The sequence below is a fragment of the Mobula hypostoma genome, chromosome 3 (assembly GCF_963921235.1).
Source record: "Mobula hypostoma chromosome 3, sMobHyp1.1, whole genome shotgun sequence".
In the NCBI taxonomy this organism is placed as follows: Eukaryota; Metazoa; Chordata; class Chondrichthyes; order Myliobatiformes; family Myliobatidae; genus Mobula; species Mobula hypostoma.
Genome location: NC_086099.1, coordinates 211042804 through 211061030, shown reverse-complemented (window position 1 = coordinate 211061030; position 18227 = coordinate 211042804). Strand labels below are relative to the sequence as shown.

The 18227-nt window shown below is 40.3% G+C and overlaps 1 protein-coding gene across 5 annotated transcripts in view; it reads left to right on the top strand.

Annotated features, from left to right (window-relative positions):
* Nucleotides 1-18227, top strand: part of dpp6a (dipeptidyl-peptidase 6a) — a 1586533-nt gene that overhangs the window by 1439228 nt on the left and 129078 nt on the right. For all 5 annotated transcript variants that reach the window (XM_063044436.1, XM_063044438.1, XM_063044435.1 and 2 more), the window contains exons 9-12: nucleotides 3991-4145; nucleotides 4407-4504; nucleotides 14434-14557; nucleotides 15807-15845. In XM_063044436.1, coding sequence (XP_062900506.1) covers nucleotides 3991-4145; nucleotides 4407-4504; nucleotides 14434-14557; nucleotides 15807-15845 — 416 coding nt within the window. The remainder of the gene's footprint in view (nucleotides 1-3990; nucleotides 4146-4406; nucleotides 4505-14433; nucleotides 14558-15806; nucleotides 15846-18227) is intronic.

Genomic DNA, 18227 nt, shown 5'->3' with positions numbered 1-18227 from the left:
AGATACAAAATTCCCTAAAAGTGGCGTCACAGGTAGATAGGGTCGTAAAGAGAGCTTTTGGTACATTGGCCTTTATAAATCAAAGTATTGAGTGTAAGAGTTGGAATGTTATGGAGAGGCTATATAAGGCATTGGTGAGGCCGAATTTGGAGTATTGTGTGCAGTTTTGGTCACCAAATTACAGGAAGGATATTAATAAGGTTGAAAGAGTGCAGAAAAGGTTTACAAGGATGTTGCTGGGACTTGAGAAACTCAGTTACAGAGAAAGGTTGAATAGGTTAGGACTTTATTCCCTGGAGTATAGAAGAATGAGGGGAGATTTGACAAAGGTATATAAAATTATGATGGGTATAGATAAAGTGAATGCAAGCAGGCTTTTTCTACTGAGGCAAGGGGAGAAAAAAAAACCAGAGGACGTGGGTTAAGGGTGAAGGGGGAAAAGTTTAAAGGGAACATTGAGGGGGCATCTTCACACAGAGAGTGGTGGGAGTGTGGAATGAGCTGCCAGATGAAGTGGTAAATGCAGGCTCACTTTTAACATTTAAGAAAAAATTGGACAGGTACATGGATGAGAGGTGTATGGAAGGATATGGTCCAGGTGCAGGTCAGTGGGACTAGGCAGAAAAATTGGTTCAGCACAGCCAAGAAGGGCCAAAAGTCCTGTTTCTGTGCTGTAATGTACCCGCAGTTACTAGTTACCACTCTAACCCACATCCCCCATCTCCATGACTTTCATCCCCTTACTGACCCTACTCCACAAAAGAGAATAAGTATCAGGAAGAACCAAAGAGATTCTGTAGGTTCTGGAATACGGGTGTCACAGTAGTGTTGCGGTTAGCACAATGCTATTAAAGCTCGGGGTGTTCCAGAATCCAGAATTCAATTCTGGCACCGTTCTGTAAGGAGCCTCTGTACGTCCTCCCCGTGGAATGTGTGGTTTTCCCCAGGTGCTCTGGTTTCCTCCCAAAGTTCAAAGACCATAAGACATAGGAGTGGAATTAGGCTATTTGGCCCATCGAGTCTGCCCCACCATTCAAAGATGGATTCAGTGATGGCTGATCCTTTTTCCCCTCCTTAGCCCCACTCCCCGGCCTTCTCCCCATAACCTTTGATGCCATGTCCGATCAAGAACCAGTCACTCTCTGCCTTAAATACAACTAGCCTACACAGCTGCCCGTGGTAACAAATTCACCACCCTCTGGCTAAAGAAATTTCTCCGAATCTCTGTTTTAAATGGACGCCCCTCTATCCTGAGGCTGTGCTCTCTTGTCCTAGACTCCCCCACCATGGGAAACATCCTTTCCACGCCTACCCTGTCCACACTAGTCTGTCTAGGCCTTTCAACATTCACAAAGTTTCAATGAGATCTCCCCCCCCCCCCATCCTTCTAAATTCCAGCAAGTACAGACCCAGAGCTATCTAACGAAGGGCCTGCTCCAAGCTATATTGCTAAGTAAATAAAAATAAAAAAAACTAAAGAACTCAGAGTAACACACACAAAATGCTGGAGGAACTCCATAGGTCAAGCAGCATCTATGGAAATGAATAAACTGTCGATGTTTTGGGCCGAAACCTTTCATCAGGACATATTGCTCTAGCATTGTTCTCAGCAAACAGAAGCCAGAAGTAAATTTTGTACCGCTGTTCAATTTTCCAAAGGTTTGTTGTGTGGACTGTACGTGGAGAGATCGTTTAAGATGAGCGCCAGTGATGATAAAGCTATTAAGGTGCAAAAGGAAACCACTCAGCCCATCAAGATTGACTTTCCATAATGTTTCATGCTGTTATGATCATGGATTTTCTGCTTGGCTCAGAAATGGGAAGTGGAGGAAGAACAAGGGGACTGGGTAGGGGGACTGATTGAAAAGTGGAGGGGAAGGGTGGACTGATTGATTAACAGAGGTGTGGAAACTATTGAAGAATCAAGGGTTGAGTCTGATTTGAAGAATGGGGGGGTTGGGACTGATTGAAGGCTTCTTCTGATGAAGTGCCCCAAAACTTTGACTCTTTATTCCTTTCCATACATGCTGCCTGACTGCTGAGTTTCTCCAGCATTTTATGTGTATTACTCTGAATTTCATGCGTCTGTTGAATCTGTTGTGTGTATGTTTTTTCCACTGAGGTTGGGTGACACCAAATATAGAATTAAGGTTGAAAGAGGAAATAGTTAATGGGTACATGAGGAGCAACTTCTTCACTCGGGGGTGGGGTAGTGAGAGTATGAAACATTCTGCCAGCTCAAGTGTGGATGTGGGTCTGATTTCAACATTTAAGAGAAGATTGAGTAAGTACATGGATGGGAGAGGTATGGAGGGCTCTGGTCTGGGTGTAGGTCAAAAGGAGAAGGCAGAATACTAGCTTGGCTTGGACTAGATGTGCCAAAGAGCCTGTTTCTGTCCTGTCGTGTTCTGTGACTCTCTGACTATAACAGGAGGAACAGAACTAATTGAAGAACAAGGGCTGGGGCTAGTTGAAGAACAGGAGGATGGGACTATTAAATAAAAGGTATGGGACAGATCGAAGAACAAAGGCTGGGACTAATTGAAGAACAGAGGAGTGCAATGTATTGAAGAACAGGGAGAAGGGATTGATTAAAGAACAGGGATTGGGACTGACTGAAGAAGAGGGGAACTGATTGAAGGGCTCTTTCAAAGACCACCAAAGGCACTTAGACAGTGCAAAACATTTTGACCATCTCAGGATATCTGAGGAGCTGGAGGAATGGTTAAAATCTTATCAGTCAAGTAGGACAAACCACTGATGTGGGAACTACAGCATGTTCGTTACTTTACATGATTGCGCAATGATGAGTTGTACAATTGATCCCAATGAGGTCAATCACACTGTTGCTCTCCAGGTTCGGTTGCCATAATGTGGAGTAGCTTGACAAGATGTTAAAAAAAAGTGGTGGAGTGAGGGGTGGCACTGTAGCCTAGCGGTTAGCCTAACACAGTGCCTGGTGTAAGATTGGGGTTCATTTCCCACCACTGCATGTAAGGAGTTTGGATGTTCTCCCCATAACCCACGGGTTTCCTCTGAGTGCTCTGGGTTCCTCTGACGTTCCAAGGTTAGGGTTAGTGAGCCGTGGCATGTTATGTTGACCTGGAAGCACAGCGAAATTTTCAGGCACAATCCTCGATGCAAACGATACATTTTCCCTCTCTGTTTTGATGTTTCAATGTACACGTGACAGATAAAAACTGATCTCTTTCATGTTCTGCTTGGCATGTTTCTGAAAAGACTGGAGAAATAAATTGGTATCCTGGTCTCTGCACAAGGATATGCTACTATTGTGCTTCCTGGCTCTGTCCAACAACCAGTAGAAAAATCGAATGACAAGCTTGTAAGTGTCAAAGACCTTAGCGTCAGCAAAGTTGAACCTGGGAATAGACTGGTGGTGGTAAGCCCATATCTGGAGTTTTGTATGCAGTTTGGTCTCAGCATTACATAAAGATGTGGAGACTTTGGAGAGGATGTAGAGGAGGTTCACCTGGATATTGCTTAGATTATTAGTGATAGAAGCTTATAAAATCATGTGAGAGATTGAGAGAGTCGGCAATTGAGTCCTTTGCCAGGGTGGATATGTCAGACACTGGGGGCGTAGTTTTAAGGTAAGAGTGGGTCAATTCAATGGGGATCTCTGAGGTAGGTTTTTTACAGAGAGTGTGTACAGTTTGTACATTCTCCCTGTGACCACATGGGTTTTCGATGAGCGCTCCGTCTTCCTCCCACATTCCGAAGACGTCCAATTAGGGTCAGCGAGTCGTGGGCGCGATGCGCTGACGTCAGAAGTATGGTGACGTGTGCAGGTTACCCAGCACGATCCTTGCTGATTTGATTTGATGCAAAATGCTGCATTTCACTGTATGTTTTGATGTACATTAAAACTAATCTTTTATCTTTTTGAATCTTTGGATCACCACCTCCTGTTGGATAGGAGTGTTATGGAGGTCCCTGTCTTACGGTGATGCCCTCTGCTTATTTCTACAGAGGAGCTGCTCAAAACCAATGTCGCTCACTGGTGGTCTCCAGATGGTGCCAGGCTGGCTTATGCCACCATCAATGACTCGAGGGTCCCCACCATGGAAATACCAATGTACCTCAACTCCCTGTATCCGACTGGAAGGATGTACCCTTATCCTAAGGTAAAGGGGGAAGCTGCTTACAAATAGGGGCAAGGGATTTCAAGTCTCCTCCAAATAAAATATGTGGATCAGAATAGAAATGAGTAAGGGGCAATTTTATTTGTCAAAATGCATCGGCAGTGTTTCCTAGGGTTTGTGGCAAATTTTGTCAAATGTTACTTCAAGCAAGTTAGCTCTTTACAGTCTGCATTTGTTGTTGAAATGATCGTTCCTCCCCTTCATCAGTCTATAGTTAAATCCATTCCTGTCATTTACCTACAGGCTGGCCAGGAGAACCCGACCATCTCCCTGTATGTGGTGAATTTAAATGGACCGACGCACACACGTGAGATGATCCCCCCGGATGACACGAGGATGAAGTAAACAAAAATGCCATCTTTATATCCCTTGTGCTTCATATCTTGTATCTGCTTCGTTCTGTGGTGCTAGAGATAGATCTCTGAAGGGAGAAAGAGGGAAATGAAGCAATATAAATGAGACTACCTACTTACAGCTAGTGATGATAGTAATGTGGGCAGAATGGGGGTTGCCATGGTAATGTGGTGCCCCACTTTTGGTAGCAGTTGGGGCATCGCTTTATGGTGACCATGTGGGTTTCCTCAGGGTGCTTTGTCTTCCTCTCACAATCCAAAAGTGTACAGTATGGGTTCGCTTTAATAAGTTGTGAGCATGATAGGTTGGTGCAGGGAGCATGGCGATGCTTGTGGGCATCCCCAGTACAAACTTCGGTCATCGATGCAAAGTGGCACTTCACTGTATGTTTCAATGCACATCAGACAAATGAAGTTAGTCTTTATCTTTAAAACTCGGATTAACTAGGATTTCAAACAAGAGAAAAGCTGCAGATGCTGGAAATTCAAAGCCACATGCACAAAATGCTAGAGGAACTTAGCAAGCCAGGCAGCATCTTTGCGGCATCATAGACTAAGGAGCTGGTGGTAGACCTGAGAAGAGCTAAGGTACTGGTGACCCCTGTTTCCATCCAGGGGGTCAGTGTGGACATGGTGGAGGATTACAAATACCTGGGGATACGAATTGACAATAAACTGGACTGGTAAAAGAACACTGAGGCTGTCTACAAGAAGGGTCAGAGCCATCTCTATTTCCTGAGGAGACTGAGGTCCTTTAACATCTGCCAGACGATGCTGAGGATGTTCTACGAGTCTGTGGTGGCCAGTGCGATCATGTTTGCTGTTGTATGCTGGGGCAGCAGGCTGAGCAGACACCAACAGAATCAACAAACTCATTCGTAAGGCCAGTGATGTTGTGGGGATGGAACTAGACTCTCTGACGGTGGTGTCTGAAAAGAGGATGCTGTCCAAGTTGCATGCCATCTTGGACAATGTCTCCCATCCACTACATAATGTACTGGGTGGGCACAGGAGTACATTCAGCCAGAGACTCATTCCACCGAGATGCAACACAGAGCGTCATAGGAAGTCATTCCTGCCCGTGGCCATCAAACTTTACAACTCCTCCCTTGGAGGGTCAGACACCCTGAGCCAATAGGCTGGTCCTGGATTTATTTCGTAATTTACTGGCATAATTTACATATTACTATTTAACTATTTATGATTCTATTACTATTTATTATTTATGGTGCAACTGTAACGAAAACCAATTTCCCCCAGCATCAATGAAGTATGACTATGACTATGACTATATCAGTCCTGATGAAGGGCCCCAGCCTGAAACATCGACTGCTTTTCATTTCCATAGATGCTGCCTGGTCTATGGAGTTCCTCCAGCATTTTGTATATGTCGCTTAATGTAGGATTTGTTTAAGTGGGCGGCTGATGGCTGGCATGGAATTCGTGGGCCGAAGGGTCTGTTTCAATGTTGTATCTCTCTTTCATTCCGTGACTGTAAAACCTTGCCTCAGCTACCTGTGTGGTGGAGAGATCCACAGATTCTGAACCCCATGGATGTAAGGAAACTTAGAGCAGTGCTGGAGAATGAACCTGGGTTATGCCCAGATGGAGGTGGGCAGGGGAAGTGGCAGCCGCACTCTTCTGGGGCAGAGACAGGGGCATCACCAGCTGAGCCAACTTCCAAGAGGCTGTAGTTGGAGAAGTGCAGAAACCCATGCTGCTGTAGAGTTAGAGCAGGTTGTGGGGAAAGGGAGAGTGAACTGTTGACTGGGTGTGGGATTGAGTCCTCGACTCACAGAGCAGTTACTTATAACGAGGCTACTTAGCCCATTGTGCGCACCCCGGCTCTCTGCCACTGTGGCCCTCCAAACAGAGTCGTAGATTCACACACTCAAAATGCTGGAGGAGCTCAGCAGGTCAGGCAGCACCTATGTAAAGGGAGCCCTGATAAAGGGTTTCAGCCCATAACATCGACAATTCATTTCCGTAGCTGCTGCCTGACCTGCTGAGCTACTCCTGCATTTTGTATTTGTTGTTCTGGATTTCCAGCACCTGCAGAATCTCTTGTGAGTCATACAGTCAGACTGCATAGAAACAGGCCCTTCAGCCTACCATCTCAATGCTATCCATTATAGTGATCTGTACTAATCCCTTTTATGTGCACAAGAAATTCTACAGATGCTGGAAATTCAGAGGAACACACAGAAAAATGCTGGAGGAACTCAGCAAGTCAGACAGCAACTATGGAATGAACAAACAGTCAACGTTTCAGGCCGAGACCCATCAATAGGACTGGAAAGGGAGGGGGAAGATGCCAGAATGAAAAGGTGGAGGGAAGGAGGGGAACGAGATGAGCTGGAAGGTGATGGGTAAAGCCAACCACAGCATCTCCAGCCCCTTACTTTTCTCACCCACCTGGATTCACCTATCACCTTCCAGCTATCCTTCTTCCCCTTTTTTTATTCTGGCATCTTACCCCTTCCCTTCCATTCCTGAAGAAGGGTCTCATCCCAAAATGTCAACTGTTTGTTCATTTCCATGGACTAAGTTTGTTCAGCATTTTGCGTCAGCTACATTCATTATATGCCTGACCCTACCTGCTTTGAGTGGTTTAGTACTTCTCTGAGTGTTTATTAAATGACATGACGATACTGTGCAAAAGTCTTAGGCACATGTAAAAAAATTCTCTAAAGTAAAAATGCTTTCAAAAATAATGAAATTAAACTTTCTAAATATCAAAAAAAATTACTATAAAACACAGTAAAAAGTAAAAACTAAATCGTCAATATTTGGTGTGACCACCCTTTGCATTTAAAACTATATCAATTCTCTTGGGTACACTGTTGTGCAGTTTTATAAGAAAATTGGCTCATAGGTTGTTCCAAACATTTTGGAGAATGTGCCACGGTTCTTCTGCAGACTTTGGCTCTCTCACTTGCTTCTATGTCCCCAGATAATCCCAGACAGCCTTGATGATGTTGAGGTCATGTCTCTGTGGAGGTCATACCATCTGAAACCAGATCAAAAATGTAGGGTCTCTAAGTCTTTTGCTCAAAACTATACTTCCAGTACCTCTTCAGTCAGTACATTCCAGACTACAACTACGCTCTGTGTGAAACAAACTCTCCCTCAGATTCCCTCCGAACCCCCTACTTCTCGCTTTGAACCTCTGCCTTCTTTGACACCCCCTCCATGGGAATAAGGTTTTCACGAGCTACTCTGTGCTTACCCTGTACAAGTAAAGGGTGCAGAGGAGAGTTACCTGGATGCTGCCTGGATTAGAGATCAGGTCTTATGAGGAAAAGCTGAGCAAGCTAGGGCTTTTCTCTTTGGGGTGAAATAGGGTGAGGGACGACTTAACAGAGGTGTATAGATGATTAGAGGCATTAATAGAGTGGACAACCAGCACACTTTTAACCAGAGCAGAAATGGATAATATAAGAGAGCATAATTTTAAGGTGATTGGATGAAAGTATGGGGTGGGGAGATGTCAGAAGTAGTTATTTTTACACAGTGTGGTGGGTGTGTCAGGCATGGTGGTAGAGGCTGATACAATAGGGGAATTTAGTAAGGTGTTAGTTATATGCAAATGGCTGAAAGGAAAATGGAGAGCCATGGGGGAGGGAAGGGTTAGTTTGATCTTGGAGTTAGTTTAAAAGCTGGTACAACATCATGGGCATAATCTATGACTATGTACCCCTCATGGTTTTATATTTCTAATTATTTTCCTCATCATACATTTGCGCATTTGCCACTTCAAGGCCATAACACAGGCAGAACATTCCAGATTCCAACCACACATGAACAGGAGTGAGCACTTTGCAACTGAGATGTTGCCAAAACAGCCTCTGAGTAAGTCCATGAGTGCCGGAGGTGATGGGCGACCCAAATTCTGCGCCAGTCCAGACAGAGCAGCGAAGCATTGCATGACCTTAGGTTAGGTCAAGGAACCTGCCTGAAAGATGTTCACTTTTCACACCGGAGCCCCAGTTCTAGGTCAATTTCCTTTTTAAATCTTTTCATTAAATAAGTATACAAAAGGTAAGCCATATAGGCACTAATACACTGTTAGAATATAATAAAGTTACAGGAGATATTAAAACAGAAAAAAAAGATACAAACAATGTAATTTAAACATAAAATAATAAGGTAACATAATAGTATACTAATTTATATATATATATATCAATAGAAAAAGGAACCCCCCCCCCCAAAAAAGAACCACCGTGCAACTAAACTAAAAGCAAGGAAAAGCAATGGGCTAACTTGGAAACAAGTAGAGTTAAAAGACTTAAAATCACATCCTCAAACCCGACCTCCAATAAAAACAGTAGAAAAAAACAAGAAGGGAATATAAATATGGAGCAAAAAGGGGAAGAAAAAAAATTACATTAAATGAAAATATTGAATAAAAGATCTCCAGGTCTGTTCAAATTTAAGTGAGGAATCATAAAGATTGCTTCTAATTTTCTCCAAATTCAAGCATAATATCGTCTGAGAAAACCAAAAAAAGGAATATGGAGCATTAAGCTCTTTCCAATGTTGTAAGATACATCTTTTCGCCATTAAAGTAAGAAATGCAATCATTCTACGGGCTAAAGGAGAAAGATTACTGGAAGTTTTAGGTAATCCAAAGATAGCAGTAATAGGGTGAGGAGAGATATCTATATTCAATACCTTTGAGATAATATTAAAAATGTCTCTCCAAAAAGTTTCCAAAGTAGGGCAAGATTCAAAACATATGAGTTAGAGAGGCTATCTGCCCCGGACATCTATCACAAAAAGGATTAATATGAGAATAAAAACGAGCTAATTTATCTTTGGACATATGTGCTCTATGAACAACTTTAAATTGAATTAGGGAATGTTTAGCACAGATAGAGGAAGTATTGACTAATTGTAAAATCTGCCCCCAGTCATCCACGGAAATGATAGAGCCCAATTCCTGTTCCCAATCTACCCTAATCTTATCAAATGGAGCTTTCCTAAGTTTCATAATAATATTATAAATCATAGCCGATGCACCTTTCTGACATGGATTAAGGTTAATCATAGTATCTAAAATATATGTAGGAGGAAGCATTGGAAAGGAAGAAAGTATAGTACTTAGGAAATTCCTAACTTGTAGATATCTAAAAAAATGTATTCTTGATAAATTATATTTATTAGATAATTGTTCAAAAGACATAAGGGAACCATCTAAAAATAAATCCAAAAACCGTGAAAGACCCTTAGTCTTCCAAATTTGAAAAGCATGATCTGTGAAAGAGGGAGGAAAAAATATGTTACCTAAAATAGGGATTGCTAGCCCAAATTGGTTAAGATCAAAAAATTTTCTGAATTGAAACCAAATACGTAAGGTATATTTAACTATCGAGTTAGAGACCTGCTTGAGGCGTTTCAAATCAAAAGGAAGAGAGGAACCTAAAATAGAGCCAAGTGCATAACCTTGAGCAGATTGTAATTCCAATACTACCCATTTAGGAATGGATAGTATATCCTGGTCAAGTAACCAAAATTTCATATGTCGAATATTAATTGCCCAATAATAGAATCTAAAGTTAGGTAACGCTAAACCTCCATCTCTCTTAGCTTTCTGTAAATGTATTTTACCCAATCTCGGGTTTTTATTTTGCCAAATAAATGAAGAAATTTTTGAGTCAACTTTATCAAAAAAAGATTTTGGACCAAAAATGGGTAATGCCTGAAATATATATAAAAATTTTGGCAAAAAAAACATCTTAACTGCATTAATACGACCAATCAAAGTTAAATATAATGGAAACAATTTAGATGAAAGTTGAGTAATATGGTCAATTAAGGGTAAAAAATTAATCTTAAATAAATCTTTGTGTTTACAAGTAACTTTAATCCCAAGATATGAAAAATAATTATTAATCAATTTAAACGGAAAGTTGTGATATAAGGGAAGTTGTTTATTAATTGGGAAAAGTTCACTCCTACTAAGATTTAATTTATAACCTGAAAAAAGACTAAATTGTGCTAATAAATCTAAAACAGCAGGGAAGGATTTTTGAGGATTAGAAATATATAAAAGTAAGTCATCAGCATAGAGTGATATTTTATGGGACTTTAAGCCCCGAGTTATCCCAGTAATATTTGGAGATTCTCGAATGGCAATTGCAAGAGGTTCTAATGCAATATCAAATAACAAAAGACTAAGAGGACAGCCTTGTCGAGTACCTCGAAAAAGACGGAAAAAAGGTGAGCTTAAAGAATTAGTATGGACCGAGGCTACAGGAGAATAATATAGCAGTTTGATCCAGGATATAAATTTCGAGCTAAAATTAAACATTTCAAACACCTTAAATAAGTAAGGCCATTCTACTCTATCAAAAGCTTTCTCAGCATCAAAAGAGGTAACACACTCAGGAACATTTTGTGAGGGGGTATAAACAATATTTAACAGTGTATGTATGTTATAGAAAGAGTAACGACCTTTAATAAAACCCGTTTGGTCTTCCGAAATAATAAAAGGAAGTACTTTTTCTAATCTGTTTGCTAATAATTTAGAAAAAACTTTAGAATCAACATTTAATAAAGATATTGGTCTATAAGATGCACATTGAGCAGGATCTGTATCCTTCTTTAATATTAGAGAGATTGACACTCTATTGAAAGATTCGGGAAGTTTACCCAATTTTAATGAAGCCTCGAAAACCCTACAGAACCACGGGATTAATGAAGATGCAAAACATTTATAAAATTCTGCGGTAAACCCATCAGGGCCAGGAGCTTTCCCCAGGTTCATAGAGGAAATAACATTCTTAATCTCATCAGTGGTAATGGGACTATCTAGCATAGAAGACATATCCTGTGAAATCTCAGGGAGTTCTAGGTTATCTAAAAAATCATTCATATATTTACAGTGAGAGGACTCTGATTGATATAAGGAAGAATAAAAATCAAAAAAGGTTTGATTAATCCCTGCATGATCAAGTATCAGTCAATCATTTTGATTATAAATCTGATTAATTTGAGACTTAGTATAATTAGATTTCAATTGGTTATCCAACAGTTTGCCAATTTTATCACTGTGTACATAAAATTCACTTCTTGTTTTCTTTAATTGGTTTACAATCGAGGACGAAAGTAATAAACTGTGTTCCATTTGAAGTTCAGTTCTTTGTTTATATAACTCCTCAGAGGGAGCTATAACATATTTCTTATCAATTTCCTTAATCTTGTCCACAATTACCAACTCCTCCTGCTTCAGCTTCTTCCTCAAAGCAGCAGAATACGAGATAATCTGACCACGAATATAAGCTTTAAAAGTATCCCAAAGAATGTTCACAGAAATATCCTCTGTATAGTTGATTGTAAAAAAAAGATCAATCTGTTCATTCATAAAGTTAACAAAGTGCGAGTCCTGAAGCAACAGCGAATTAAAACGCCATTGTCTATTATTTTGTGTATTGGCCTGAATTTTAATAGAAAGCTTAAGTGGAGCATGATCCGAAATGGTTATAGAGTCATAATCACATTTAATCACTGAAGAAATAAGACGAGAGTCAATAAAGAAATAATCAATTCTTGAATAGGAATGGTGAACATGTGAAAAAAAAGAAAAATCTTTTTCCTGAGGATGCAAAAAACGCCAAATGTCCGTCGACCCAGAATCAGAGAGGAATGAATTAATCAAAGTTGCAGATTTATTAGGTAAGGTCCATAGAGGAGCCGAACGGTCCAAAGCTGGAGATAAACAGGTATTAAAATCTCCACCCCAGATCAATGAAAACTCATTCAAATTCGGGAACTGATTGAATAATGATTTATAAAATTCTGGACAATCCATATTGGGAGCATAAACATTAACCAAAACTACCTTTTTATTAAATAGTAAACCACTAACCAGTAGAAATCTACCATTCGGATCAGAGATAATATCATGTTGTATAAAAGTAACTGAGGAGTCTATAAAAATAGAGACGCCTCGAATCTTAGCATTAGAGTTCGAATGAAACTGTTGTTCCTTCCAGAATTTAAAAAAACGTAGTCTGTCCCCCCTCCGCACATGGTCTCTTGTAAAAATAAAATTTGTGCTTTAAGTTTCCGGAACACTTTAAAAACTTTTTTCCTTTTAATAGGATGGTTAAGACCATTAGTATTCCAGGAGACAAAATTAATAATAGACTCCATAAACGCTAAAGTCAACCCACAAAAAGGAGGATTGACGATAGGCTCGACCCACGAACCCGGAAAGGGAACAGAACAAGCAGGAGATACCGGGAAGGAGAACTCAACCAATACTTCAATAGTGTAAATAGCCCAAGAAGTAAAAAACTAAAACGTGAAGCCCCTCCCACCACCCCCCACCCCATGAATTCAAGGCTAGATCTAAAACAGACCAGCCGGAAAGAAGCAAGCACTAAAACTACCCCCATGACTTCCGATAGACACTCACTAAAAAAAAGTGTAAATATAAAAAAGATCAGCAAATTATAAAACAGTAAAAGAATAAAAAAAGTAAATCAATTAAAACAAACACTTAATATAACAGAGAAAAAGCCAGAAAATATAAAAAAAACCGCAACAAACCCCAGACCCTATGAATAAACAAAAAAAAGAAATGAAATTATTAACATAAACTAGTTATAAAAACCTACAAAAAAAGTAAATTTAAAAACTACAAAATTTAAGGCCTCAAAGGAAATACGTAGAATGACGCTGAGGGAATAACCACCCAGAATCCCCTGGGAAAAGGAAAGGAATGACGCAGATAGAAAGAAAGTTTAGCAACCATATTAATGAATCAAAAATAAACTTTTCTGCCCATATAAGGCAAAAAAAAATTAAGGCCGACAGATTCACAACCTCTGATCAAACGGAGATAGTTAAAAATTACGATTAAGATGTTGAAGGTGAAAATTGATCCAGATAACTCTAGGCATCCGATGGAGATTCAAAAAAACGGAGGGCTCCATCCAACGTACGAATCCTTAGACGCGCTGGTTTTAAATCCATCTTGTAGAGTTCCGACATCACAGATCTGTAACGAACCCGTTGATTCCGAATTGGTTTACTGAAATCCTCCACGAAACGGAAATTAAGATCCGAAAAATCAATGTAACCTTTAGATCGAACGAATCAAAACAGTTTCTCCTTGTCTTGAAAGTAATGAAAACGTAAGATGACATGTCAAGGTTTATCTGACTTAGACGAGTATGATGGAACTCTGTGAACACGATCCAATAACGGTGGTTGGTCAGGAACTACAGTAGGAAATGCATCTTTTAAAAGTTGAGAAAAAAACTTCATAGGGTTGTCAGATTCCACAGCTTTATGCACACCAATCATTCGAAGATTCTGCCGTCGCATTCTGGATTCTAAGTCAGGGTTTTTAAAGGTCAGAAAGTCAAGTTTTTCTTCATTATAGTAATTGTTTCTTCAATTTTCCCCATCTTGAGTTCATTTTGTTGCGTGGATTTTTGAAGATTAGATATAGCCGACTGATGTTCCATAATAGATAATTGTATTTTATCGATTGAATCGGCAATTTTCTGGAAATTAGTTGAAATTTCCGAATGAATCAGTTCCGTAATAGAGGTTGAAATTTCCCTTTGAATTAGATCCGATATAGCTTTCAAAGTCATTGGTGGTTCAGTCGGAGGAAGATCGGTACCTTTCGGTCTAACCGGAGGTTTGCCGTCTTTCCCATATTTTCCATTCTTAGACATAGCAGACCTTAAAAACATCCGATTATCGAAGAGCCCAGTTTGTTTCAAAGTATTGTAAAAGTCGATGCCTTAATGGTTAGTTAAAATATAGCTGATCATAAGAAAAAAAACTCAGAGGTAATGGAGCGAGTCAAGAACACGACTTCACTCCATGAGCTCTACCGGAAGTCCTTCGGTCAATTTCCTGACTGAAAACTGCTCTTTCCTTTTACTTTGCAGGGAATATTATGTTACCATGGTTACGTGGGCCAGCAGCACCAAACTAGCAGTGAACTGGCTGAACAGGCCCCAGAATGTTTCCATCCTGACTTTATGTGAGGCAACGACAGGCATTTGCACAAAGGTAAACTTTTCCGATTCTCTGCTAATATCTATTTATACAGGTAGATGGAAGTTAAAAGGTCCCAGATGGCCAGAAGAGATTGGAAAAATACAGAAGAGAGTTCCAACCGAGAGGAAAAGGTCTCAGGTAGACAGGAGCCATCTCATATACTCAGGGCAAGCTTTGGGTAAATAAAGACAAAATTCTCAGAAAAACAGGAGATGACTCAGAGAAGAGGCTTTAGATAGATACGAAAGGTCTTAGATAAACAGAAAGGATTTCAGAGGGTTAGCACAGTAGCATAGTGGTTAGCACAATGCTTTACAATACAAATGACCCCAGGTTCAATTCTTGCCGCTTCCGGTAAGGAATTTGTATGTTCTCCCTGTGACCAGATGGTTTTCCTCTGGGTGCTCCAGTTTCCTCCCACAGTCCAAAGTCCAAAGACATACTGGTTGGTAGGTTAACTGGTCATTGTAAATTGTCCAATTATTAGGCTAGGATTAAATCGGGGGACTGCTGGGCAGCACAGCTCGAAGGGCCTATTCAGGACTGTATCTCAAAAATATAAAATAAAATAAAAACAAAAATATGCAGAACAGGACTCAGGTAGACACAGGTCTCAGGTTGACAGTAAAGCTTTCAAATCTGAAAGAAAGGTCCTCAGAATTACTCGCTGTTTTTTTCAGAGTTAGCTGATTTCAAGCTGTTTAATAGATTGCAGCTCTGCAGAATCTTTCAATCCTAAGATTTCTGGCCATTGCTGACAAGGCTGTAGTCGATCACAAACAAGAGAAAATCTGCAGATCCAGGCAGCACACACAAAATGCTGGAGGAATTCAGCGGGCCAGGCGGCATCCATGGAAAAAAACTACGGTCGTGGTTTCAGGCTGAGACGCTTTGGCAGGACTGGAGAAAAAAAATGAGGAGTAGATCTAAAAGGTGGACTCCTCGGCTTTTTTTTTTCCAGTCTCCGAAGGGTCTCAGCCCAAAACGTTGCCTGTACTCTTTTCTGTAGACTCTGCCTGGCCTGCTGAGTTCCTCCAGTATGAGAGAGAGAGAGAGAGAGAGATTTTATATTTATATATACTTTATGTTTTACATATTCCCTGAAAGAACATACAGACCACTGGTAAACTACCTTGCCTGGAAGAATGATATGTCTGCCAGTGTGGCAATCACTCAATATTATTTTATATGAAGTAAGATTTAATAAGTGATGTGTTGTTCTGATACAGATCCCTCACTGTTACATTAATTAATGTTTCAGAAACATGAGGATGAAAGTGAAAGCTGGCTGTCTAGACAGGTAAGAAGTGAAACAAAAGAACGGTGTGTTTTTCTCTCTGTCCTATTTTTATTCTGTTTCCTGCAAAGTTATTCACAGATGACCTGATTCTAACTCAGGGTTTCATTAGTAGTGGCTGAACAAGCCAATTCTTGGTAAGTTCTGCTTCACGTTGATAAGAAGAGTCATTGCTTTGACTCCTTGCAGCGTTATCTGTAAATTATCTATTATTGGCTAGAGATGCTATATTGAAACAAAGCTCTTTAGAACTGGTTGACTTCTGTCATACCTTTTTCCTCATCGACCATTATCAATCCGAATCTCCAATCCAGACAGATTTTAAACAATGCTGTGTTGTGCAACATAAGGGCTTCAAGTGAAGTGATGTGTTATGCTAAAGATCAAAGGACAATTCTATATTTACAATGTATCTACAATGCTTCCTCTGAATTACATACAACTTTCACACCTGCACTCCACACACCCAAAATGAATGTTGGTTTTCATTGTCTGGTTTTTAATTAACTGCAGTTCAAAGCTCTAGGAACCTATTGTCCAGAGCTGCATTTTAAATTTAATCTACAGTCCATGTTCAGTTCTAAAGATTAGTTGCTGAACAAGTTAATAATTTTCTATGTAACCTAACTCTAGAATACTCTCTAACATATTGTATCAGTTTAAATTGCTCAAGGATCCGTTAAGTGCCTTGGGTCCTGAAAATGATATTTTTTGAAAGGCTGTGGTTCCCATTGTCTTCAAAGGAACCAACTCACATTGGTAAATTACAATGTGCATATACAACAAGGCGGTACATTTACCCTTGGTGATCCAGAGTGAGTTTCCACCTGCCAAGGTCCTGAGTGCCTCAATAATATCTGAGCTAGCCACAAAGGGCAAAGGTGACCAGGCTCACTGGGGAAGGATACACCAGGGTTCAACTTTTTGGAAAAACTGCCTCACCATGTAAAGCAGCTGAACAGACCTGCTAGAATTCTGAATGACTGCTGCAAAAACTTGCCCTGGGTCTGACAAGGTGATGCCTACAAGCAATTAAACAGAAATGGGAAAGCGGTTTGAAAATTTAAAAATCTGGCAATATGGAATGATTGATCAAAAGAATGATATCATTCATAGGCATCCGTTAGTCTCATGAGACCATGGATTTGCGCCTTGGAAGGTTTCCAGAGTGCAGGCCTGGGCAAGGTTATATGGAAGACCGGCAGTTGCCCATGCTGCAAGTCTCCCCTCTCCACACCACCGATGTTGTCCAAGGGAAGGGCATTAGGACCCATACAGCTTGGCACCGGTGTCGTCGCAGAGCAATGTGTGGTTAAGTGCCTTGCTCAAGGACACAACACGCTGCCTCAGCCAAGGCTCGAACTAGCGACCTTCAGATCACTAGATGAACGCCTTAACCACTTGGCCACGTGCCAACATTACAGATATCATTACAGAGACACAAATGCTGACTTGGCATTTTTAAAAAGGCATAATGGAGGGCAGAATTCTTCATTACAGTTGCTGTGTATTGTCAAAGCTTGGTTTAAGAAATAATGTGGATGTGGCATAAAAAGTGATCGAGTCATAAAACACGTGAAGCCTCTGTGTCATGAGTCAACTTCACAGTCCTTTGATTTATTTCTGATGGCAGGTCAATCACTATCTTGTTCTGCTGTAAGGGATTTTTCAGTGTCCCAACGTGAGCTATCAGTCGCAGCTTGCAGATAAAGCTGGTTTTATCTGTAACTCATGTAAATTTGTAGCTGAGCTCTGAAGATGAAGGCATACTTCTTCAGAGTCAATTGGAACTTTCTCTCGATAAATTTTGATGCTTTCACTAATGAAAGCTCAGCTTGAGTTGACAGTGCGCAGAAGAGAAATGAAATAATCTTACGGTCACCAGTTCAAACTTAGTCTCTGTATCAACAGTATGTGTATTCATACAGTATGTATGTGTGTATAAATGCATCCATGTGCAGTGTGTGTGTATGAATAGAGTTTGTGTGTGTGTGTGTGTATGAATAGAGTTTATGTGTGTGTATATGAATAGAGTTTATGTCTGTGTGTGTGTATATGAATAGAGTTTATGTGTGTGTGTGTATATGAATAGAATTTATGTCTGTGTGTATGTGTGTGTGTATGAACAGAGTTTGTGTGTGTGTGTGTGTATGAATAGAGTTTATGTGTGTGTGTATATGAATAGAGTTTATGTCTGTGTGTGTGTATATGAATAGAGTTTATGTGTGTGTGTGTGTATGAATAGAGTTTATGTCTGTGTGTATGTGTGTGTGTATGAACAGAGTTTTTGTGTGTGTGTGTGTGTGTGTGTGTGTGTGTGTGTATGAATAGAGTTTATGTGTGTGTGTGTGAATAGAGTTTGTGTGTGTGTATGAATAGAGTTTA